Source organism: Malus sylvestris, chromosome 5 (assembly GCF_916048215.2).
Source record: "Malus sylvestris chromosome 5, drMalSylv7.2, whole genome shotgun sequence".
NCBI classification, from domain to species: Eukaryota; Viridiplantae; Streptophyta; class Magnoliopsida; order Rosales; family Rosaceae; genus Malus; species Malus sylvestris.
Window position 1 is genome coordinate 20,064,297 of NC_062264.1, and position 24,902 is coordinate 20,089,198.

Consider the following 24,902-nt stretch of genomic DNA (forward strand, 5'->3'; position numbering starts at 1 on the left):
GCAATACAGACGACGAAGAAGACAATGTGCTTATGCAATCAGGATCACTATCTTCCTCCACAAAATTGGAGCTTAATTTTGTAAACCCCTTTATCACAAAACACATTTCCCTCTAAAAAAAACATCATCGCTTCCAGAGCTGCATAAGGCCCATTTTTTCTCACTCGAGTTGGACTTTGATAGGATTAAAGATCGATATCTACACTGAGGCTTCTTCTCCACATCTCTACTCTTCTCCTTTGTAAAAAGATCTTCAAGGTTTCTAACACAAGGAAATCGACCCGAAATAGGCCTTATACCTTTAAGCACTAGCACCGAATGCGCTGCCTCCAACTTTTCGACGAATATCAGCTGCCCAAGTAGCAACTGGTTGCAAAACACCATTTTATCTTGTTCTTGATGCAAAGAAGCAAACATGGCATGTGTAGAATATGAAACCTTCAAGTAAACTAGTTGATTAGGCTATAGTTCGCCCTCTGCTAATCAATGAATTATGCCCCGAATTTTCAGTAACACCAGCTTTCGATCACTCAAGGGCTTTTCATGACTTTCCAGTTCTTCAACCAGCTTGACAAGAACACCTGAAGCCAAAGTCGCCATTATCTTGGACAGAAAGAAAACTAAGAGAATATAAAAAAAAAAGTTACCATCTTTTCTCGGTAAAAAGAATATTACTTTCACAAGTCACTTTCTTTGAATTTTTTGGGTCGAAAGCATTAAAATATGAAATGGATATTTTTTACAATGGATTTTCATTTTACTGAGGTGTTGAAAATCGAAGAATAATTAAAACCAGAAAAAATTCAGAGGATGAAATTGTTGCAGAAGGTTAAAGAAGGGTTAAAGGAGGATGATAAGAGAGGTTGGACTAATTTTTATTTTTTTTAATACATCGATATTTTTATATTAAGAAGAGTGGACGTTCGGTTAAGCTATATAATGGGCAATCTAATTTGGTATCAAATTCGTCATCAATCTAAGACCTCGTCTAAATGGAGAGAAATATCACCAAATGTAGTACTAAGTGGCGAGGTTGGACTAATTTGGTATTGGGAAAATCTAAAAGTCGCCATGGAAGTTGGGAGAGGAAGAGGATAGTCAAAACCGTTACACTTTACAAAGTTCGAACCGGACTGGTCAAGTGTGCGGTTGGGTAGGATAGCAGCAACAAAATCCATAAATATATTGGGCCAAAGAAATTGTCCAGACAAAGCTATAAATTGGGCCTAAGGGAATGGCCATAGAATAATGAGCTAGTACATTTCATGTTATCCCATGTTTGAAAGATCAAACTGTTTCTTTTATCTTTTTTCTTTGAGGAAATTTTAAATTCTTAAATTTTATATTTTATTGATTAAACATTTGTGGGTGTTCAACTTTTAATTAAAATATTTTAAATTTTGATTAATGTGGTTCCACTTTTATCCATGTCATTTTTCTATTTTTCAATTCAACGTTTTATATATGTTAAAGAAAAATATTATTTACAACTATCACAAGCATTTTCTCTTTTTCACATACACAATGCTTGGCTTCTCAAGATTGAGTTGAAGTTTCTTCTCAATTTATTTAGTAACCAATTAGTAAAACTTCGTGTTTATGATTATGACCATTCATATTAGGAATCATTCTGTAAAAATTATCTCTACACAATAAATCAATTAAACTAAATTTGTTTAGTCAATCAATTGTAGCAAATAGATACAATTTGTAATTTTTTTAACAAATCCATCCATCTGTTTTTATACAATTTGATGAATAAACGATCTCATATTCAATTGTTTTTTTTTTTTTACAGATGATCTAGAATGATTTATAATATGAATGATTCCAATCATTAGCATAAAGCTTGATGACTTGGCCATCAAGTAAATTAAGAGGGAACTTATCCTCATCTACCCATTGAGGAGCCAGTTAATTCTTTCACACATGAAGGTGATTACCCTTATTTGATATTAAAAAAAAGAAGGTGATTTCCCTATACCATAATTCATTTATATTTTGTCAAACTATACCCTAACTCATTAGGTACAACTAAACTTGGATAAATTCATAAGTCATTGACCCAATGAATAAACAGAGTAGGATTCTCTCTCTTTCCCTCGTCTTCTATTTAAATGGTTACAAGAATTTTTATATAAAGAAAAAGACAAAAAGATAAGTTACGTCAACATCTTGTTTTGAAATTTTATATAAAGAAAAAGATAAAAAGAAAAGTGTGAGAGGAGGGAGGGGAGGGTAATAGAAGGGGATATAGTCATACTCTTGAACAAGCAACTCTAGCGGGTCTAGCCTCTAGCATTGAGGGTTGCTTTTAAAGTCCCAAAAATAGTTTATTAGTTTCATATTATTTATGATTGATTTTAGAGAAAATTTCATTTGAACTCGCTATCTCTTTCTACATCCAACTTAAATTTTGAATGTTAATTGTCTTTTTTACCTTAATGCATAATTACCATCAAGTGCAAAATAAAATTAACAAAACAACTCAAATTTATCAATAAACCTACACAAACACCAAAACACAAACAAATCAACAACAACAACTATGTGAGATGTCATAGTGCTGAGATCGTCCATCAGGATATCTTTCAGCAGCACCTGATAGAAAGATTTTAAAAAAAATGCATTAAAACAATTGATTGAAAGATTAAAAAAAAAGAAAAAGAAAGCTCTGTTTCTAACAAGCTAAAATCTCAAGGAAATTTGAAACCATTTTCATCTCTAAGAATGGTTCAAATTGGTTCCAAGAGGAGTTGTCATCACTCATGAAATATTTTTCTTGTTTCATTCGCTGTATATATGCACACCTGAAAAATAGAACCCGTAAAATCCTCTTAAATAAAAAAGTACTTAAATGAAGGCCAAAAAAGTTGCATTTCCTCTGAGATGCAATGAAAGTATGAGCATTGAACTCATATGTGAGACTTGTAATCAAACAAATCAAACGACATGTAGAAGAGGAAATGAAATGCAGAAGAGGATTCTTTGGCTCTTCCCTTGTCTCCTCATGGACTTGCACTAGTATATTTCCTGTGACCAATCTGACGGAACATCCATGAATGGTTTAAGTTGGTACTGCAAAGGGCTTAGGAACCTTGGGGCAATTGGAACTTTGAAGAGAATAATTATCTCTTTCATCCAACTGATCATCACAAACATGTCCTCCTTCCTTAATTTTCATCCATGCATACATGTGGTAAATCAAACTCAAAGATATGAAATTTCAACCAACAAAATCCATCCTAAAGATAAATATCCATCACTAAGAATAATTGATTAAATCTTGTACTTAATTGATAGATAGTCACAACCAGAGAAACCAAAGCGGAAAGACAAAGAAGAAGAAAGAGACACCCACATTCACAATTGAGATTCAGACCATTTAAAACAAACAAAAAAACATGTGGTAAGCTATTTTGCAACATTATTACTTTAGTCTAAAGAACGCTTTTCAATTGCACTGTACAAATGAATAGTCTTTGGAGCCGAATTTCACTTTATTTACGAGGCTGCCACTGACTCTCTTTGTCGCTAATCTTCATGCCACGTGATGATAATCGTGGAAAGGCAGGGGTGTGATGGTCATTTTAGTCTGTAAGGTTTCGAATAGGTTGGGTGGGTTAAAGACTTTCATTTCTTTTCTTTCTGAGCTGCAATGAGACTCGGTGAGACCATGCCGTCGGGAGAGAGAGACCAACCGAGCAGAGAAAGAAGAAAGACACAGAGGGAGAGAGATAGGGATTTCGTGAGAGGAAGGCATGCGGCTTACAGGCAGACAGAATCACAAAGGGTGTATGATTCGAGGGAGAGGGAGACAACACAAAAGAGAGAGTGGGAGAGGGAGGAGTAAGGATCGCTTGCTGAGGGTTTCGCAGTTGGGAGGCCATGCTGATGGAGATAGAGATAGAGATAGGAGAGGGAAAGGGAGAGAGGGAGACAGAGACAGAGCGACAATGAGAGAAAGAAAGGGAAGAATGGGGATCTCAGCGCCATTGTTGTAGATCCTTGATCTTCTTTGATCCCATATCCGCGTTCTTCTCATCCTCTCATAGTCGCAGCATCACTCACCCACTTACTCACTCACTCACTACAAGTACACCTCTTAAACCCCCATTTGTATTTTATCTCTCTTGGTTGATGATTTAATTTGGGTTTTATTAATAGTTAAATTTGGAGTTTAATTGAAGGTTTAATTTAGGTTTGTAGTTGGGGTTTAATTGAGGGTTTTACTTAGGTTTTAAATTAGGTGGGTTTTTGGTATTTCATCTCCCCAAGTTTTTCACTTTCATTGTGGATTATTGTTTTTGGATTTAATTAGCTTTGGGTTTTTCATTTTTCTCAAATTCCCAACTGATTTGGCTTCCAAATAAAAACCAACAAATCACCTAAAAAAAGAGCTCCCATTTGTAATTTAAGGAGATTTGTTGGGTTTTGTTTGGTTGCCTTAGACAACGGATAATAAGGGTTCTGTTTGAATGTCTGCTTGCTCTGCCCCTGTTTCTTAAATGATTTGTGGGTTGCTGCTTCCATTATGTTTCCATTCAGTTCTTTACAATCTTAGACTCTTTGATTGCATTGGTATGTGATATGTTGTTTTTCCCCCTCTATGCATTGTTCAGCTGAACGATGAGTACTTTGATGTGAAAAGAGATGGCATCTTGAAGGCACTATGGTATGATTTGTTTATTTTTATTCTTCCTTATGGCAAAACACTAATAGTATGCTTTCACTGTTACTGGTTCAGCCCCTCTGTTGCCTAAATTGTTCAATGCTATAATTCTCTGGGATTTTGAACTTTGTTATGTTCATTTTACAAGGGAGTACAACTTCTATGATGATTTCTTCTGATATTTGTTCCTGACATTGTTGCTAACACAAAAATTTATAATTAAATTGATATTGGTCAATGACTATGTTCATATTAATATACAATGTTCTTTATGGCTTGACTTGGACTAGGACTCTGACTCTCTGAGTGCACGTGAGAATGCTTTTTCTCTAATACTTTTACAATAATTATAAGAAGTTGTAACTGGAACATGATAGAATTGTAAAGCAGTTATGAATTCCTTTTTATTATTATTATTATTAGTGTGTGTGTGTGTGTGTAATGGCTTGCCTTACAAATTAAGGCACCTTAAGAGAAGGAAAATTGTACTTGGGCGTATGAGAAACTTATCTTTTATTGCTCTATGTTTGCTTTTCCAAAGCAACAATTAAGATGGCAACAAAACAACGTGACATTTGAAGCTACATTGGATTTATGTTTCTGATGTGTTAAGTACATTGTTAGGACTATAGATTTGGATTGAACTCAATGTTGTCCGTGTATATAAATATATGTGTGTATATAGATGTGTGTGTGTGAATATATGTGTGTGTAAATAGATTTATACATAAAGGGAAGATTGATGGATAGGTGTATGCTTAGTCCGTAAGAGAAGAAGAGAAAACAAAAACCACACCAAACAACTCGCATTTAAAGCTCTTTTTCTTCTTCTCTTTTGACATAAATCTCTCTTTGTTAGATTGCTAGGGGGTTGCACTGTGTGAGGGCCATGTATGTTTTATTACGGTCGTATCTATAGATTTGGGAACTGGAGAAAAGAAGTGGAACAAATCATTTGCATGGCAGAGGCCGTATATCATATATACCAGTTGGATTTGATCAGTGTGTTGCCTAACAAATTGGTGGGTTGAGAACTGGAAATCTTTAAAGGAAATACCTCATGAGACTTTTGATTTTAATATTCATTATTTAGTTGTTGAAAATTTGCAACTTTTTGTTGGGGTCTCAAAAAAGTTAGGACTGGTTCCCCTTTGTCATTTTTTGTACGGTGAGAAGTGAGAACCTTTAGTTAATGGGGTTTTTTTTTATTCAGATTAATTTGGTTCATTTGCTACTAGGACGGTTGCAATTTCAAGTAATTTTTTTTTTGTGTATATTATGTTAGTCATTTATGAATAAAATGCTAAACGACTTACAGATTTGATTCGAATTTTGCATGTTTGTGATTTTTAGGATTGCACTCTTACTGTGCAGCATCTTCAAAGATACCAGGTGGCTGGACTAATTGTTTGCAAGTTTGTCAAATGTATGAGGAAGAAGGACTTTTACATGAAGTGTTGCACATAGGTATTATTCAAAATTATACAACAACATAATTTGGGAGTTCTAATTTTTCCATTTTACTACCTGCATTGGAAAAGTTATTGATGGAAGTTTTTGATTGTTTACTATAAAAGGATCAAAGGACGGGACAACAAATATAAGATCGTATGGCTTCTGCAACCGTAAATTAAAGAGGTATTATATTCTATTTCTCTCACCAACTTTGATCCACAACTGCAAATTGTATAAATACAGTAACAAAACAAGTTTAGTGTGTGATAGTTTGACGAAAAGAATTTAACTTAGTTAAAAAAATTTCATATTATAAATCTGGCAAATGTTTAATATGTGACCTATATATATCATCTATTCCTTTGTTTCTTACCGTTATAAATGATCCCATATGTAACAAATTTACAAATTAGCTACTTACACTAATACTATAATGAATCTTTAATAGACGCATCACAATTTTGTTGATAAGATTTGTACTTTTGTTAAACAAAAAAGCAGTGCTACTAATACCATTCACCAAAGTGCAAAATCATTAGCAAACAATTTTGTGCTTCTTTTAAAGCACTTCGGTAAGATTTCAAACTTTACTTCCAATTGTATCTTCTTTTTGTTTCTATGCTTTCAAAAAGTTTTAGTTTTTTGTATTCCTCCAGCCCACCAAACACAGTTTTCATTTGGAAAAAGAATTTACCTTTTGAGTAGGAGTTGTAATCTTAGTTACTATTGTTTTAGTTCATGCTACTAATTATGCATTCAGTAGATTTATATATACAACAACGTTTAAATGCTAATCGATTACTAACATAATGCGGTCTTTACAGGAAAAGCAGTGGATTCTCAAGAAGGGCTTCAATGTACAGAAGAATTACAAGGTCTTATTAGCTATTCATAATTTTATATAATAATTTAGATAAAAAATCGATGAGAAATAATATATATACCAAATAAAAATCTCTAAAATCTCTTTGTTTTGTTTCTTCTCTGTGTAGCAGACGTCATCAACATGGAGGATGGCTAGCCAGGATTGGAAAGGTTACTAGAAATAAGGATCTCTATCTTGGGCATTCAGTAAGTGATTTTTCAAACTTTATTTGTGTTTTTTCATTATCTAAAAAATTTCCTAATATTTTTAATATAATCAGTGAAACCACGATTTCATGTACTAGCTAGCTACTAGGATGCTTGGTTTTTGTATGATTCCGATTATTTGAGGTATCTGGGTAAAGTTTTGTTCAAAGTAGGAAGATGAATTTAAACTCAAGCTTCTTTACAAGCTTCAGGAGAGATTTTAGACTTATAATGATTAATAATTAAGATAAAATTAGGGTAATACATGTACTACACATATTGATAACTATGCTAGACCAAAAGTATCATCATTACTGCTTAAACATACCAATCAGTTTACATTATGTGAATGCATATGACGACTGAGGGGTTTAACCTTCAATTGCAATCTCATTTGTAAAGCTTTTGCTATCCCAACTGATACACACGTGTAATTTTGTGTTTACACCATACTAAACAATATTTTTTTTCATATGTTTAATCAAACTCTTATCTAATTTACATTTCACAGAGACAAACGTGCAAAAATTTGATGACATCCTATAAAATTGCCAGAAAAAATGTCATTTCCAACTAATGCAAAACCAAACTTCTTTCGCTGTAGAAAAACACTAGGTAAACACAATCTATCCTTATTTTGTTCATAATATAATTCTATTGTGATACAATTTTATTTCATGTATGCATTTTATTTCTTTTCCCCATAATTTTCACATAATTTATGAGGAATGTATAGGAACAACAATGATCGAGTGGATTATGCGAGTCTCACCATATAAACTGTAAATTCCACATGATTGTTCCCCTTCCCCCTCTCAAAACATAGTTTGGGTGGATTAACTAAGATATGTGTAGTTAATCTTTTTGTTTGTCTACAAGTCATGGTTTTGAACTTTTGATTCTTGGTGACTAACAATGTAACATATAATTAATGGGGCAGGTAGTGACACATATTTGGGCAGGGCTTGGAGAGGCAAACCCTAGATGGTGTATGCCTACACCAGCATGACCAAGATGGTTAACCCTGCCGGCTGGAGCGACGATAACCACCTTGAATGTAACAAGTAAGCAGATTATGTCAATTAAAATATGATTAAGCATTTTCATATAATTAGTTTTGAGAGTTAATAATATAATTTGAAATTACAGCTATGTGGCCTGCAAAGAGTACACAAACAAGTCAAGTCTTTCATTAGCCTTGGATATATTCAGGGTATGGTTGCTTCCTCCTCCAAATCCAAAAGCGTATATATATATATATACACTACTAATTTTGTTAGTACTAGGGAAATAAATGATTTTTCTACGTGCATATATATTTGGGTTCGATTACAAAATTCTATCGATTGAAAATGATACTTTATGTTATCATTTACTTGGTACATGAAGATGTTTCATTTTGAAAATGAAAGATAGACTATACTCGGAACAAAATTCTTGAGACTGTTAAGGTGTGCCTTTATAAAGCATATTCTCAGCTTTTAATGCATTTTCAATCTAGTCTTTAATTTGTTTCAATTAGGCTCATGAAGTTTGATTACTCTTCATTTTCAATTGTACCAATTAGGGTCATAAAGTGGTTCAAAGAGCTCCAAGAGCTTGATTCACTCATTTTATACTTTTCATGTAAAACTTCTTTCAAAAAGCCAAAACATCTTTCATTGTAAATAAATTTAACCATAGGTAACAATCTTTTATCTTTTCTTTTGGTTTTTTGCTGCATTGTTTAGGTGGTGAATTGCGCGGAAAATGGGGGAGAGGGGTACAATTTATTTAATTTGAGCAAAATAGTAGCATTTAAGCTTAGTTGGTTAGTGAGGATTAGAGTCAATAAGGCATCATCTGTCTAGCTATATCTGAAATCTGAATTCATTGAATGATGAATGAGGTTGTAGTGAGAGAAATTGAGAAAGTCAAGAAAAGAAGATACATACAGTATGTTATATGTTTCGAGATATCTCAACATCTTAATTTCTACTCTTAGGTTGCTGAAAGTTTGTAATTTTACTTGCCACTTGATTATAAAAATGTAAAACAAAATCTGTACATGATTTACAAATTTCTATTTGATTTTAGACGTTTTTCTGGTGTAAGGCATATGTTGCACATGCATGTAAATGGTACAAATTTTTTTGGTTTTGGACAATAAGCTTTTGAGTTTTACAACCCTTGCAAGCGGATTGTGAGTCCAACAAATTTAGTGTTGGGGGATACAGTTTGGTTCTCCTTAATACATAATATAACAAAGGCCTAGAAATTTTCCTTTAAGGAATATGCAAATGTTTACGCATCTTGGCCTGCAGTTTGTATGAAGGGGCAGTAGTTCTTGTTATCTGCATTGGTGCATTTGAGGGTGTGATTCCGTTTTTACCACCTTTTTAGGTTTGAACATTTGTGCTTGACAACTTAGCTGCTCGAACAAGAACGGAACACTTTCTGTTTTTTGGTAATTGCTAAAACATGTGCCTAGCCTATAGGACATATATTTTGTCGTCTTAACTGCAGGGGAAAAATATGTGTTAACTGCTAGTTACTTCTGTTTCATACAGAAACAGGGCTTCTGCATATTTTTGCCTTTGAACATTTGTGCTTGGAAAATTAGCTACTTGAACAAGTACTGAACACTTTCTATGTTTTTATATTAAGTGCTGGAATAGGTGTGTTTGTATCATACTTGACCAATCCCGAAACTACTGAGCACCGGTCAACGTTATACCGTCAAGGACCCATAAGAGTTTCCCTCCAACCAGGAGGCTAATCACAATGCGACACGTGTCAACATCAGAAGCCAATCACAGCGCAACACGTGTTAACATCAGAAGCCAATCATAACACGACACATGTCAATGTCAGAACAAAGCTAGAAACTTTTCTATAAAAGGAGATCATTCTCCCACAATATGGCCTAATGTCATTTATACCAAATCATTCACTAGTACTCACTAAAGGAGAGCTTGAACATATGTATTTGTGTAAACCCTTCACAATTAATGAGAACTCCTCTACTCCGTGGACGTAGCCAATCTGGGTGAACCACGTACATCTTGTGTTTGCTTCCATGTCCTTATCCATTTGCATACTTATCCACACTAGTGACTAGAGCAATCTAGCAAAGGTCACAAACTTAACACTTTCTGTTGTACCAAAGTCCTCACTGATTTTGGGCATCAACAAGGTTTCTGCCCTGCAGGGCACATATTTTGCCATCTAAACTACACAATGTGTGTGAACTGCATGTTGTTTTTGTTTCTTCTGTTTCTTATGGAAACATAACTTTTTAGGCAACCATGTCTTTGTGATCAAGAGCGTTCAGTTTCTTCCTACTAATTGTGCAATGTCTTTACATGTTAGTTCAGTTGAATGCATATAAAAGCCAAGCTACTTAACTTATCGACCTCATTGTCATGTTTCCCTCTGTTCATTTATGATTGTGTTGAATTTATTCAGGTTAAATGTGTCTTATTCATACAGTTATGGCTGAAACAGTGTTTCCTGCCGCAATGCGCGGGCTTATTTTCTAATCTATTCTAAAGTTGGAGGGAAATTGGCACTGTTCATGGCTACAATCAATTGTTTGCCCCTCGATTTCATGCTATTTACAACAAAACCATTAGATCTGGGCTGGGTTGGGAAGTTAATTCTTCAAAGTTAGGGGGTAATTGTGTCCGTAGGTTTAAGCCGAATTTCACTTTATTTACAAAATTGGCACTGCCTTTTCTTTCCATCTTTCTCTCTACCGACTCTCTCTCGATAACCATCCATCAAATCCCCCATCCCTTCCTGTTCTCACTCTGAGCTCATTTCCTACAACCCTAGCACCGTTTCTCTCTCATTTCCTATCAAATTTGAGAGAATTCTCTCTCCATTTCTCTCAACCTAGCCCCAGTGCTGCTCACCCCATTCTTTTTCATCATCTTAGTTAAATCCGTTGAACAATCACTGATGCACCTCCACATGAACCCATATCGAATTTTCCTCCTGCCCATGAACCAACCTCCATTTCGTGGATCCACCATCCTTGCAAGTCGTCGACACCCACAAATGAACTCAGATACAACCATCAAAAGTAGGGCGGAGCTCTCGAAGATGTCAGATTTGAGAAGGGAAAATGTAAAGTTTCGTACTTTAGTGTTTGATCCTGAAGTAGATTGAATTTTCCCTGTTACACCCACCCCCAATTTAATTTGTATTTTTCACTAAGGTTGAGGTTATCTTGCTTTTAAAATGGTTTTTGGGTCTTAATTGGTGAGCCCAAGAGGCCCACCCCTAATTTTTGTCCCTTGAGTCTCTCTTATCCCTTTCCTCTCAGTCCTTTCTTTCTTCCCTTTCCCCATGCTCTCTCTCTGCACTCTTCTTCTGCCTGAGCTCCATACACACACACACACACACAAACATACATACACACACTACTGAACCACCACCATACTCTGTTTCCCTTCCTGCATCCTTAAAATTCGACAAAGACGCAAGAATCATTTAGCATCGGTTCGAATGAGGAACTCCGGCAAGGTGTCTCGTCCCTTCGATTTGGGTAAGCCTCGGGACACTTGAACTCTTCTCATTTTTGTCCTTGTGGCCTAAATCTAACCTGAGATATGTTTGTGGATCAAGGATATAGCATAGAAGTAACTCGGGAAGGTGTTTTCTAGATTTTCCAGCGAGCACCGTCACTTTTGAGGCAATTTCCGGCTAAACCACGGTGATTTGGCCGGCGTAAAAGGTATCAATCTCTTCATCTCGCTGAGTACTACAACTTTCCTTTTTGTTTCACCCAATTTCATTGAGTATTGAAGAAGTTATACTCATTTGAATCTTACCCAGTTTTCGACGACCTCTGAGGCTTTCAAGGCATTTTACGGTCAAAACACGACGAGTTAGACGTCGTGTGAGGTACCATTCTTTTTGTCTCTTCGAGAACTACAACTTTCATTTTTAATCACTCGATTTTGTTAAGTTTTGACAAAGTTATGGTCGTTTAAAGTTGGTGTAGATTTTTGGTCGAATTTCGGCCTTCTTCATCCTTGGGTCTGGCGACCCACCAAACCCAGGCCCTTTAGGCATTTCCTACCGAGCCCAACCTAAAACCCATTTTAGTTTTATTATTTATTTTATTAATTGTTTTAAGTTAAAGGTCTTTGGGCCAAATTAGCTAAGGTCCTATGCCTTTTTATCTAGAAACCCAAAACCCTTAGGCCTTCGGGCCTTTTGAACCAGGGCCGTAAGCCCTCTCCTCTAAACCAAGCCCACCTAATTAGCTAAATCCAAACCCTTTATGTGGATTATTCCAACAGGAATATTTTTTGGAATATTCTAAGGATATTCTGTTGACATTTTACGAAATTTATCCGAGACTCATCTTAGGGTAATTCGACTTTCTGAATCCGTTTCTGTTTTCTCAAATTCAATTGTTATAATAGAGTTTTATTAATTGGACCATTTATGTGCTTAGGGGCAATATTTGTGCCGTTTCCGTGGTAGCTAGTTTGCGTGGCTCTTCAGCGGCTAAGTATCTGTGAGTGGACCCCTTCTAAAAATGCATGTTTTAATAGTAGAAATGCATACATGAAAGGCATGAGTTAATGATTACGTTTTATGAAACGCTTTAAGATAACATGCTTACTAAAGCTAGTTTGAATTATTAATATTTTTCCTATAACCCATATTCTTATAAAATATCCAATGGTTGACGATATGATATTTAGAATATGTTTCGAACACCTCTTTATAGTATAGATGATGGATGACTTTATACTATGACGTTACTTTTCAATATATATATGTTCAGTGATTTTGTACTTACCTAGTGGTCATTTCCGCTACGGGACGTAGGGATAGATTCCGGTCCATCCCGGGCTACGGTTTAGTGTTGGCATAGGGCCTGGAGTGTGTTTCCTCTGGCTATTAGCACAGGGATGGGGAGTCGGCATGGGGCCTGAAGTGTAATTTCCTCTGACTGTCTGCTTAGAGACGGGGAACCGACATGGGGCCTAGGAGTTATTGGACATTCACTAGTGATTATTATATATACAAGTTATGATTTGAGACATTGCATGACATGCTAGGTTTCGGAAAACCTATATTTATCAAGATATATATGCATTTTCATAAAACCTGGGGGTTAGTATGTTGATAACTATTTTACTAAATATATATATATATATATATATATATATATATATATATATATATATATATCAACTTGGTCCACTCATATTTGTTTTGCGAGCTTAGAATCGAGGCATACAATCCTGGCGTCAAGACACTTCTGCATCGGCATCTTCGAGTCCTCTCGGTGTAGGACCCACTCCTTGTTTATCTAATTTTATATTATTTCCTTTAATGTTCTAGTTAGTTGTATGCTCTGAACACGTTCCTTAAATGCTTATTCTTTATTCTTTTATATTTATAAGTCTTAGTTATTCTTTATTTTCAGCAATTGCACTCAATAAATGGCTTTCGTCACCATCGAGTGTCGGCCAGCACGTGTCGGCCATCACGTGTCTTTCTTGGTATTCGGGGAATATCGGGATCGGGGAGTGTCATTCCCTCTCTCCGATCAAATTCTTCTCCTTCCCAAATTTTCTGCTCAAATCTAAAAAATTCCAGGAGCGGAGCAATATTTAAAATGCGCGAGCTCAGCTTCCAGGCCTCCCCGAAACGCTTGCAGGTCAGTCGTCCGAACCGATTTCTAAATTTTGGATGTATTGCGTTTGAAAATGCCGAAAATTAATTGTTTTGTTGGAGTCCGATTGATTTCGGAGGATCGGCGGTGGTTTTTAAATTTGTATTTGTATTTGGTGCTTAATTTAAAAAATTGGAGTGAGTTTGGTGTGGATCCTGGCTAAATTAAGTAATTAACTGACTCTGCAATTTTAAAAAAAATTTCATTTGAATTTTGTTTCAGCAATTTCAGCTCAATATGTTTTATGAATTTTAATTTTAATTAATGCTTTTGTGGAAAGAAATTTGAATTTGAATTTGAATTTTTATGTTGTTCAATAGAAAGAAAGGTGCTTGGATGAGAGTGGACGTAGGAGCAGGGAGTGTTGCGAGGAGGGGAAGTAGTACCATCATCTGCTGTGTTGCAGTAGTGAAGTGATCAGACGTCGGTATGGCATCTGCTAGCCAAGGGAATGGTGGAGTTGGCATTTCAAGGTTAACCTCACTGCAAGTGTTAACCTCACCCTATATGGGATTATGAAAAGGAGGGGCTTTCTTTTGCTTTGCGTTGCAAGGTATAGAGGGAGACTTAATTTACTATATTAGCCTTATGAGTTTACGGACCTTCTAATATTTCATAGCGGGCATGGAAGTGATTTTCCGGGAACGGGAAAGGTAATTGAGATTAGTCTTTGATTGTTTGATCATCCTCTATATATTTGATGAAGCTTCAACTAGCGTCTACCACACAACCCCTCATTTCTTTATGGTAATTGAGCTTCATCTCTAATTGTTTATTGTCTGATTAGATTATTATAATATTTGGGTTGTTGGATATGTTGGATTTGAATTGATTTTTTGTTTTCATTTTTCATGGTGATGGATTTTCGAATGAAATGCACACAACCCTGAATTCCAGTGGGGGTGGCTGAAGCAGCTGCCGAATATGACTTATGGCAGCCAAGGTTCCCTTATTGTCATGCTTTTAGTTTTATTAAATATGACAAGTTGATATAAATATATATGTATACAAAGAACTTACATCTCTTGATAGATTGTGTTGCTAGATTGTTTTTCACGTTCTTGCTCAAAATAAAGTTTATCATGTTATTCTGTCCAACTATTGATTTGGAACAACGTTATGTATATACAGTATTCTATTTAACTTATGATTTGGAACAACGTTATGTAAATACTTTTCACACATCATACTTATAACACATTAGTCCTGTATTTGAAGACTTATATACAATACTTACAATTCAGATGAAGAGATCCTGATCTTTGTTTTTGGGAGTTTTTTTACGCTCTGCTTTTTGAGCGAATCTTTGTTTATCATTTTTTATCCTAACACGGTCATATGGTGTTCGTGTCAGTCCTTTTAGTTGTTAAAATATGCTTTTTTTGAGTTGTACATAGAACTTTTAACGTAGAATTAGTAAAATGTAGGTGCAGAATGAACGACTAATCAATGTGAGAGGAGCTTTTAATTTATTTGGGTTCAATTTTAAATGGGTTGTTATCAACCAGTGAATTGCTTTTGGAGTTTTCATTTGATAAGAGAGATGGGGGATTCTTTTGGGTGAAACTTTTAATCCGTGAGATTTTTAGTTAGGTTGTGTTGTGGGTTTTTGCAAATTTCTACCGTATTTATGCATGCATTTTTTGTTATAGATTTGGAAGAAAATAGCATTACAGGGTGTTGAAGGTTTGTTGGTGGGGGAAGGTAGCAGCATTAAGATTTTGCAGGTGAGATATTAGGGTGAGAGAAAAAGGAGACAAAGAGCATCGAAGACACATTTGGGATTAGGGGTAGCAAAACAAGGGAAAAGAATATGACAGAGGAATGGACTCTTAATTTTTTCTTAACTGGTTTGGGATTTTTCTTGCCTTTGGGGTCGTCATTGGCGTCAAGCATTTGGTGTCAAGCGGTGTCTGTTTTTTCATAATTTTTATTACTAATTTTTATGTCGTTTGCGATTTTGTATCCTAGGATTTTTGAATTTTATCGTTCATTATCGGTTTTTAAAATTTTGTTTTGTCTTCGTTTGTTTGTTTTATATGTTGTGTTTGTGCTGGGACGCCGTTTTGCAAGTTCTCTTTCCATTGGGACCGCTGCATTTTTAAAGTGTTGAGGGTGAGATTTAGATATTCAAAACACTCCATTTTTTCCCAAATATGCGCGTTTGGTTCTTTTCGGTTTTAAATGTTTAAAATTAAATGGTTGTTTGGATAAAATGGTTTATTAGTTTATCTTATGTTTTGTGATCAGGAATTCAATTGGATTGGGTAAAATGCTTTATCAATTTACGTTATAGGGAATTTTGTGTGTTATGGTCTGTGAGTTTTATTGCTCATCGTTTGTTCTTTTTTCTTTGTTTGCCGGTTTTTTTGTAGGGGATCACTACACTTTGGGAGTCAAAATGACCACACTACCCCGTTAATGGTTCAGATCTTGCCGTCAGGTGATATGAGAGTGGGGGTTGGATGGTAATTTTGTCCGTAGGGTTTCCGCCGGATTGGGATGGGTTAGGGACTCTGTTCATTTAGTTTGTTTCTGAGAGAGAGAGAGAGGGGTGAGGATGTCAGTGTCGATCTTTGATTCAGTGAGTGAGAGTGTGATGGTGAAAGAGAGGGGGATCATCGGGATGTCAGGGAGAGAAACACAGAGAGAGGGGTGATGGTGAACAGGCGCGAGTACGGTCCCTTTGTCCGGGATTCACTCTTCATCGTCCATACTCTATTGCATGCTCAGATAAGTGTCTTTTTCAATTACATTTTCTATTAAAATCTCTGTTTTTTTATTGTTTCTTGCATTTATATCTGCGTGAATGTGGTGATTGAAAAGCCCAAAAAAAATTTTCCAAATCTTTTTGTACTGTTTTGTTAGGTTAGGCAGCATGGTTTTTGGTTTTTGGTTTTTTTGTTTTTTTTTTAATCAGTTGGGGGATTTTCTGGGCGTCTATTTATTTGTTTGCCCCTTGGTTTGTTTTTCATTCTGGATTCCCCTCTTTCATTAGAGAGTACAAAAATTCCAAAGGTAAACATGCAATCCCTTGCTTCGCTTTTCTGTCCATAAGCAAGAATCGGTGAAATAAGTGTGGTTCTTGGATCTGCGGTCTGAAACAAAAAAAGATGTCTACTCTCTGTGCCAGCTAATGTATCTGTGATTTCTTTGCAGGACGCTACTACAACACTCAAGTCCGTTTGGAAAATACTTAGGGATCTCAAACCCAAGGTAAAATGTAATAATCTCTGGCTCCCTTTACTAATGTACGCTTGCTTGCACTAGATCTGTGAATTTTAATTATGCATGTGCACTCTCTGTGCCAAAAGTTTTTAGATCCGAAGCGGTCATGATGCTAAGTTAGGAAGGTTAATTTTGTCCTATGGTTTTGGGACGGATTGGGATGGGTCTAGGTGGCTGTCATTCGATGAGGGTTTGGTGAATGAGAGCCATGCCGCCTTTGCGCGGAGAGCGAGAGGGAGGGAGTAGTAGGTCGTGTTTTATTGTCTTCACTGCACCATTAGTTTGATTGTCTATCCCTGTGTATTTGATTTTGTCTGGAAGATGACTTCTAATTCCTATAATAATCAGATACTCAATCTTCAATCCTGCTTAGTAGCAGCCATCACCACCTGTTTCATGAAGGGTACACGTGAAACAATTCTTAATATTTGGGAACCAACAGAGCTCCTTATTTTGGGGGTTTGTTTATGTTTTTGGCAGGAGAAAGACTTGGAGCAAGTGACTCATAAAGATAAACTTCGATATCGAAATTAATGGAAACCCATTGGTATGATTTCTTCATCTGAAATTTTTGATTGCCCAATTGGTTGTTTCATCAATTAATTGTGTGCAAACATTTATGTGTAATTTTTTTACTTCTTCCTCTTAAATGGTAAGATCAAATTAAGCTAAGAACTTTGGGTTTTGTAAATGTTGTGTAATTAAATTATTCATATTATCAATTAGTTTTGAGCAAACATTTATGGGTAGTTGTTAATTTCCCTCAATATTTGATAATAATTAAATTAAAGCTGGGAACTTTGTATTTTGTTCATTACCTGCCGTAGATCTTACTTGACAGAGAAAGTGTAGTTTCCTTGATATTACTCATGTTTTGTTTTCTTTCAGATCACGTTGTAATGGGTCTCTTTGGAAAAACAATTCTTAAGACCAATTGTGAGGTTTGTTCTTATATGGTACATGAGTGTTTTTATAATTCTTTTGCACAGTTGTTAGTATTTGTAGTTGTGATTGGTGTTGTCCTACATGTTTGGCTTAAAGAAATAAGACACTACTTTTGATAAACCATATTGAGAGTGAAGGAATCTCCTTTTGACCTAATCATGTTGGAGTACATTTCTGCTAACTTGGTACATTATGGAAATTCATGGACTCTTTTACCTGCCCTTTTTATATGTATTTGTTAATTGCATGACAAAGTTTTCAACCCGTCGCATCGCTCGGGTATGAATCCTAGTGATTACAAATTTACAAGGACAATCATATTGCTTGGATTAAGAATTTGTCCAGTTTTTCATAGTCCTAACTTGAAATGGATTTATTTTTGCAAATTTTGGGTTTTTATTTTTTAAATGGGTATACAGATAAATTTACAAATTGAATTGGGTTTGTGAGGGTAGTTTAAGTAGTAAATATGGGTTTAAAGAGATATTAATAGTTTAATTAAAGTTAACATGGGTGTAAAAAGTAAGTGGGTGTAAAAATAGGTTATATGAATTCAATATCTCCCCGGTACATTGCTTTATATAGAGTAATGTTATTTATACCATGTTTTTATATCATATTTCTATTAACACATTAGGTGGCATTTGATGTGGACGGTCGCATCATTTAAAAAATTTGCAAAACCTAAGGAAAGGAATGAGAGACTCTTCGTATACTACAAACATTATTTAATTAACTATTTTTTTTAATTATTAGTTTATTAAATAGTGAACTAAATTTAAAATTTTGATTAATTCAAATGATGTGGTTATTTACATCAAATGTTACCTAAGGTAGTACTCATTTATATATAATCAAATGTCCCAAACTTAGGCCTAATTTCCTTTTTAACAGTGTGTGAGTTGGTCCTTTCTTTCCATGGATCCCCGTTGCACTGAGGCTAGAAAAGATTTGAGGTTCTTCATGCAACCTTAGAGCTTGGGAACAACCCACGTATATAACGATACTAATTAATCGTAGTACGAGGTGAGGGATTTGGGCTACATCAACCGTTAGTATCTGAGTTAATGTGTAATGCTACTATTTTGTTAATTAAAATTAATGAAAGAGAAGAAATTTTTACTTTTTATTTTTGTCAAACGATAGATTTTGTTTGATTAGATGTTAGATTAGCCATCAACGGCGTTCAAACCTACGTCATCACGCAAGAGCTCAACTCTTTTCCACCACTATGATAAATGGCCACTTGCTGAAAGAGAAGAAATTTGAAATTGAAACATTTTCAACAATGGAAAGCTCGCTAGTTTAATAACTATAGAGTAATGCTAGGGAGATTAATTTGTAAAAAAAAAATTGCAAACTAAATGATATGTTACCAATAAAATTGAGCACGTGCATCTACTCTTAAATGCTAATTCAATTATCAACTTCCATGTCATTTAGTTTACACAATTTTGTCTACTAAATTTGTAAATAAAATTTGCAAACTAAATATTATGTACGTTTTTTCTTCTTCATGAGTCACCCTAAATAAATAGCTAGGATATGAACAAACAACATTAAGCATTTGGCATAGCAGTACGTTTGGTTCGCCGACTGAGTTCTTTTGGAAAACGCTTTAAATTTCATGTCTAAATCAATGATATTAATCTGGCAAATGGAATTAGAGCAAAAAGAAAGTTGAATACTGTAAATTTCAAGGAAATGTAATTTTCAAGCATAAATCTAGTAGCTCTATTATTTCGATCGATGGCTGGCGTGCCTTCATTGGCTTCCCCTTTCCCAATCGTCCTTTATGTTTGCAGTTTCTTCTAAGGCACCCATTCCATGAATCTTTCCTACCTTGCTTGAGATGAATACTAGCCGCAATTGGCAATTTGTTAACTTTTCATCACAATGGGAAACATATGTACAACCCCATTAAATTGGAGCTTGAAGATACTTAATATCATGCAAAACGATTCCATCTTGAAAAATGCAATATTTTTCGAGTTTGAAACCCTTTAGAAAGAGGGGGATTCGAAATTGGATGTAGAGGAGAAGCATAAATTGCATAATGCTTTAGACAACTTGGGTTAGTAAATATGCATCTTTTATTTTGACAAAGCGATATTCTAATATACGATAACATATGGAAAGTGAGACTTAAACCGGGATGCAAAGAAGACAGGACACTGAGCTCTAGTTTGTTCGCTTGTTAGCTAGTCTTTCCTTGCAAGTCACCAAGCACTAGCCAACTTGACTATGTTCATATCTCCTTAGGTCTGCAATAGTTGAAGTAATTTTGGATCGAACACAAGAGGGCATCAAGCAAATGCTCTTAATATTAACTCTATAATAATCTGCAAAAAGTTTATGATTTAACTTTGTGATGTTAACGGAGATCCATATTTAATATACTTGAATTTAGGTAGGAAAATGTTTTGAGTTTAATATAAGGAGTTGTTATTAGTACTTCAAAAAGTAATAATAAAGAACGCATAATAAACTTTTTTTTAAAACTAGTAATTTCCTGATAATGAAAATTCAAGATCATAATAATTATCTTGCTTTTGTGATGGTCAGATACATAATAATTCTTGATTCTAGAATAAATCTGATTTTATAAAACAAAACAAAACAAACAAACAAACAAAAATTACAAATCCCATAAATAAATCAGCCATAAGTGTTGACATTGAGTTTGCCTACATAGATTATTTCATCTTTGCTCCCACCAAGATTGGGACCATAATTTGTTGGTCCATGAGTCATGACTGTCCATGTACTAAAAGAAGCTTTTGCTTCCTCTAAGCATTCTCCTTTCTTGTTTCACAAGCAACAATCCTCTTTTTTAGCATTTCGACTTATAGAGCTTCTAGTATAAATAGCATCAATGCATGTGCTTAAATCCACCAACCAGTTGGTTTAAACCCAAAGAATTAGAGAAGCCATGAACAACGAAATCCAAATTCGAATTCGAATCCAAATCCTCTTGTTTCTTTCTTTTACATTTCTCCAAATACTTCCCATTTTTACACAAGAATTTGCATGTGACAATAGAGCTTCAGCAACTAGCCAATTTCCTTTCTGCAACACTTCCCTTCCTTATGAGACGCGAGCCAAGGACCTCGTGTCGCGCCTTACGCTCCAAGAAAAGGTGATACAGCTAGTAGATAAGAGCACAGGCATTGCTCGACTAGGTGTGCCAGCGTATGAGTGGTGGTCCGAGGCACTTCATGGCGTGTCTAATGTTGGCCCGGGAACTAGTTTTAATGGCACAGTGCCTGGTGCCACTAGTTTCCCAGCAGTGATTCTATCCGCTGCTAGTTTTAACCAATCACTGTGGCTAAAGATGGGCCAGGTTGTGTCAACTGAGGCTAGGGCCATGTACAATGTTGGCCTAGCCGGGTTGACATACTGGAGTCCTAATGTTAATGTGTTCCGCGACCCTAGATGGGGTCGCGGACAAGAAACACCTGGCGAAGACCCTCTGGTGGTGTCAGATTACGCGGTGAATTATGTCCGCGGTCTGCAAGAAGTGAGTGAAGGGAATAAGACTGGTGGTGATAGGCTGAAGGTCTCAAGCTGCTGCAAGCATTACACTGCTTATGATGTGGATAATTGGAAAGGAGTTGATCGATTTCACTTTGATGCACAGGTAATCGATTAATCCACTGTTATATTATGAGAAAGCGACGAGTTCATGTTTTAAGTTATAGTGTTAAATTATTAATAATTAATTTACGTGTTATAATATGGAGAGATCAATTATACCGCCTGACAGCTAGAATACAATACCTTTATTATTATTATTTTCTTTTTAAATAACTATCTAGTGGGGTTAATGCAGATGAAAATAAATACATTTGTTACTTTTTGATACAAAGGCAGTAATCAATAATGGTACCCCTAGTTTATTGATAACCAATCATTAATAATTTGGGAGTTTTAACAAAACACTCCTTGTACTGTTCACTTTTAACTAAAAACCACATTTATACCATTCCTTGGTACTATTCACTATACCTTTAAAAAAGGCTTTTCATTAAAAGGGAAGTTTTTTTTGAACTTTTCGTTAGTTTTCCTTAATAATTTTAGAGTCATTAATTCATGTTTCTTAAGATGCAAGAAATTTTAGTACAAATGAGTCAAATGACCATATATGCATGACTGCTGGATTCACTGCAGGTGACAGAGCAGGACATGGAGGATACATATCAGCCACCATTCAAAAGTTGTGTACAGGAGGGCCATGTAAGCAGTGTGATGTGTTCATACAATCGTGTCAACGGCGTTCCAACGTGCGCTGACCCGAACCTCCTCCAAGGGGTAGTTAGAGGTCAATGGGGTCTAGATGGGTAATTTTCTTGTCTCTTAAGGTTCAGGAGGTGTAATTTATCTTTCTACTACAAATTTCTCTTTAATAACCTTATCAAATGAGCATTGTGCCTGACTGAATGCTCTATTTTATGTTATGAGCAGATATATCGTTTCAGATTGCGACTCCATCGAAGTTTATTACAATGACATCCATTATACTGCAACACCTGAGGATGCAGTAGCCCTTGCCTTGAAAGCAGGTTCGCCATTATGGTGTGACGGAATTAGATTTGACGACAATTGTTTCATATTTCAATATTTTGTTTCCATCAAATTTTATCAGTTTCCAGCTCACAAACACCCCTAATTGCAGCCAAAAAAATAAAAAATTGTGACAATTAAGAAGAAAGTGTTTTGATCGATCCTATGTGTTACAATGTGATGATATGCAGGTTTAAACATGAATTGTGGAGATTTTCTAGGATTATACACAGAGAATGCAGTGAGCTCAAAAAAAGTTGAAGAATCTGTGGTAGATCAGTCCTTGATATACAACTACATAGTCCTGATGAGGCTAGGCTTCTTTGATGGTGACCCAACATTGCTCCAATTCGGAAAGCTTGGCCCGTCTGATGTGTGCACCAAGGATCATAAAATGTTGGCACTTGATGCTGCTAAGCAGGGCATAGTTTTGCTTGACAACAAGGGAGGAGCTCTTCCATTGTCTAAAAATATAAAAAGCTTGGCTATTATTGGACCTAATGCAAATGCCACCACTGTTATGATAAGCAACTATGCTGGCATACCATGTAGCTACACTAGCCCTTTACAAGGAGTACAGAAGTATGTCCCTGCCGTGAAATATGCCCCGGGCTGCAACAATGTGAAATGTGCCGATGAGAGCCTCATTGGGGCTGCGGCTCAGGCCTCCGCCACAGCTGATGCAGTGGTGGTGGTAGTGGGACTTGATCAGTCCATTGAAGCTGAGGGGCTTGACAGAGAGAACTTGACATTGCCAGGGTTTCAGGAAAAGCTTGTGAACCAAGTGGTTAGTGCAGCAAAAGGAAAGGTCATTCTGGTAATTATGGCAGCTGGCCCAATTGATGTTTCTTTTGCCAAAAGTTTGAGCAAAATTGGGGGGATTCTATGGGTAGGGTATCCAGGTCAAGCTGGAGGAGATGCCATTGCTGAAGTCATATTTGGGGACCACAATCCAGGTTGAGTTTTGATCCTCTTCCTCTCTTAATTGTTTGAATATGTCTGTCATACCGTCATGTGATGTTACTAATTTGTCTCATGAGTTTTGAAAAATTCCAAGTGTGTCTGTCAAACTGTTATGTAGTTGTTATTAATTCAGTGTTACAATATAGTGGATTAATTTGAAACAGCACGTAGGATGAAATGGTCACAATGAAAAATTACTCATAAGATATATGCTTCGTGTAATGATAATTTATTTTTACCATCTGTAGCTGGAAGATCTCCTTTTACATGGTACCCAAAGGAATATGCAGATCAAGTGGCAATGACAGACATGAACATGAGAGCCAACACAAGCAGAAACTTCCCAGGGAGAACATACAGATTCTACACTGGAAAAACCGTCTATGAGTTTGGTCATGGTCTAAGCTATTCAAATTTCACCAAGTTCATAAAGTCTGCACCATCCTCAGTACTCATTCCCTCAACCCCAACTCATCATGTTAACCTTCTACTTTCCAACTCCACCACTCAACTGGACTCAGACCCTAACTCCGAAGGCAAACTAGTTGATGTATCAAAAGTACATTGCGCGAAATTAAATTTTAACCTTGTTGTCGGCGTGAAGAACAACGGGCCAAGGGACGGGGGTCATGTGGTGCTCGTGTTTTGGGAACCGGCAAGCTCAGGGAGGGTGATGGGAGCACCAAAGTTGCAGCTGGTGGAATTTAAAAGGGTGGAGGTGAAGAATGGAGAGACAAAGTATGTGACAATTGGGGTGGATGTGTGCAAGAGAATGAGCCTTGTGGATAGTGAAGGAAAGAGGAAGTTGGTAACTGGAAAACACACAATTGTGGTTGGTTCTCCTAGTGAGCGCCAAGTGAAGCACATTGTCGATGTCAAGGTGGCTGGAAAAGCAGAATTGAGGGAGGCCTTTTAACTTTATTATGACAGCAGCAACTAAGCTATGAGCTATGATTATGCGCAGAATAATCATCCATGGTAGTAAGCATTATGATAGAGACTTGTTATTCAAAGGGTTTAAAGCAAATATAATGTTTAACCATCTATAATTTATAGAAAAAGAAATAAAATAAAAGGGTTTGTATTAGTTTTTGGAAAGTGCTTGATCGATAGCCGTCGATGAATATGAATTCTACAATTACCCACGTGCCCCTAAACAGTTTAAAAGCACTACATACATACTTAACAGTTTAAAAGCACTACATACATATGAGCGTATGAGTGATTGGTGCTACTTTTAGTTAGCATCTTGCAATATAAGTGTTAGGTTCAGTGTCATGTAATATATGCATATGTTTTTGTGTGATTTGCCACTGAAAAGCT

At 35.9% G+C, this 24,902-nt stretch overlaps 1 protein-coding gene and 2 long non-coding RNA genes across 3 annotated transcripts; all 3 read left to right on the forward strand.

The window, feature by feature from the left end:
• Positions 1-6,859: 6,859 nt before the first annotated feature.
• Positions 6,860-7,995, forward strand: LOC126621678 (uncharacterized). Its single transcript, XR_007623130.1, has 3 exons — positions 6,860-7,002; positions 7,123-7,198; positions 7,710-7,995. It is a non-coding gene; the product is annotated as an uncharacterized LOC126621678 (long non-coding RNA).
• Positions 7,996-13,741: 5,746 nt separating this feature from the next.
• LOC126621677 (uncharacterized) lies at positions 13,742-18,268 on the forward strand. The gene is made up of 5 exons (XR_007623129.1): positions 13,742-13,865; positions 14,201-14,823; positions 16,256-17,096; positions 17,589-17,655; positions 17,997-18,268. It is a non-coding gene; the product is annotated as an uncharacterized LOC126621677 (long non-coding RNA).
• A 2,675-nt stretch (positions 18,269-20,943) lies between these two features.
• Positions 20,944-24,666, forward strand: LOC126621673 (probable beta-D-xylosidase 5). Its single transcript, XM_050290215.1, has 5 exons — positions 20,944-21,693; positions 22,224-22,393; positions 22,518-22,615; positions 22,808-23,572; positions 23,828-24,666. Exons 1-5 carry the CDS (start codon positions 20,986-20,988, stop codon positions 24,493-24,495), a joined length of 2,409 nt encoding a protein of 802 aa, XP_050146172.1. The 5' UTR covers positions 20,944-20,985; the 3' UTR covers positions 24,496-24,666.
• The last annotated feature ends 236 nt before the right edge of the window (positions 24,667-24,902 follow it).

What these genes read in the sequence shown, in the direction of transcription:
- LOC126621673 (XM_050290215.1), top strand. Translation starts at nt 20,986, where the DNA reads ATGAACAACGAAATCCAAATTCGAATTCGAATCCAAATCCTCTTGTTT. An exon ending in GATTTCACTTTGATGCACAG is followed by an intron (nt 21,694 to 22,223) that starts GTAATCGATTAA and finishes GATTCACTGCAG; the next exon opens with GTGACAGAGCAGGACATGGA. An exon ending in ATTTGGGGACCACAATCCAG is followed by an intron (nt 23,573 to 23,827) that starts GTTGAGTTTTGA and finishes TACCATCTGTAG; the next exon opens with CTGGAAGATCTCCTTTTACA.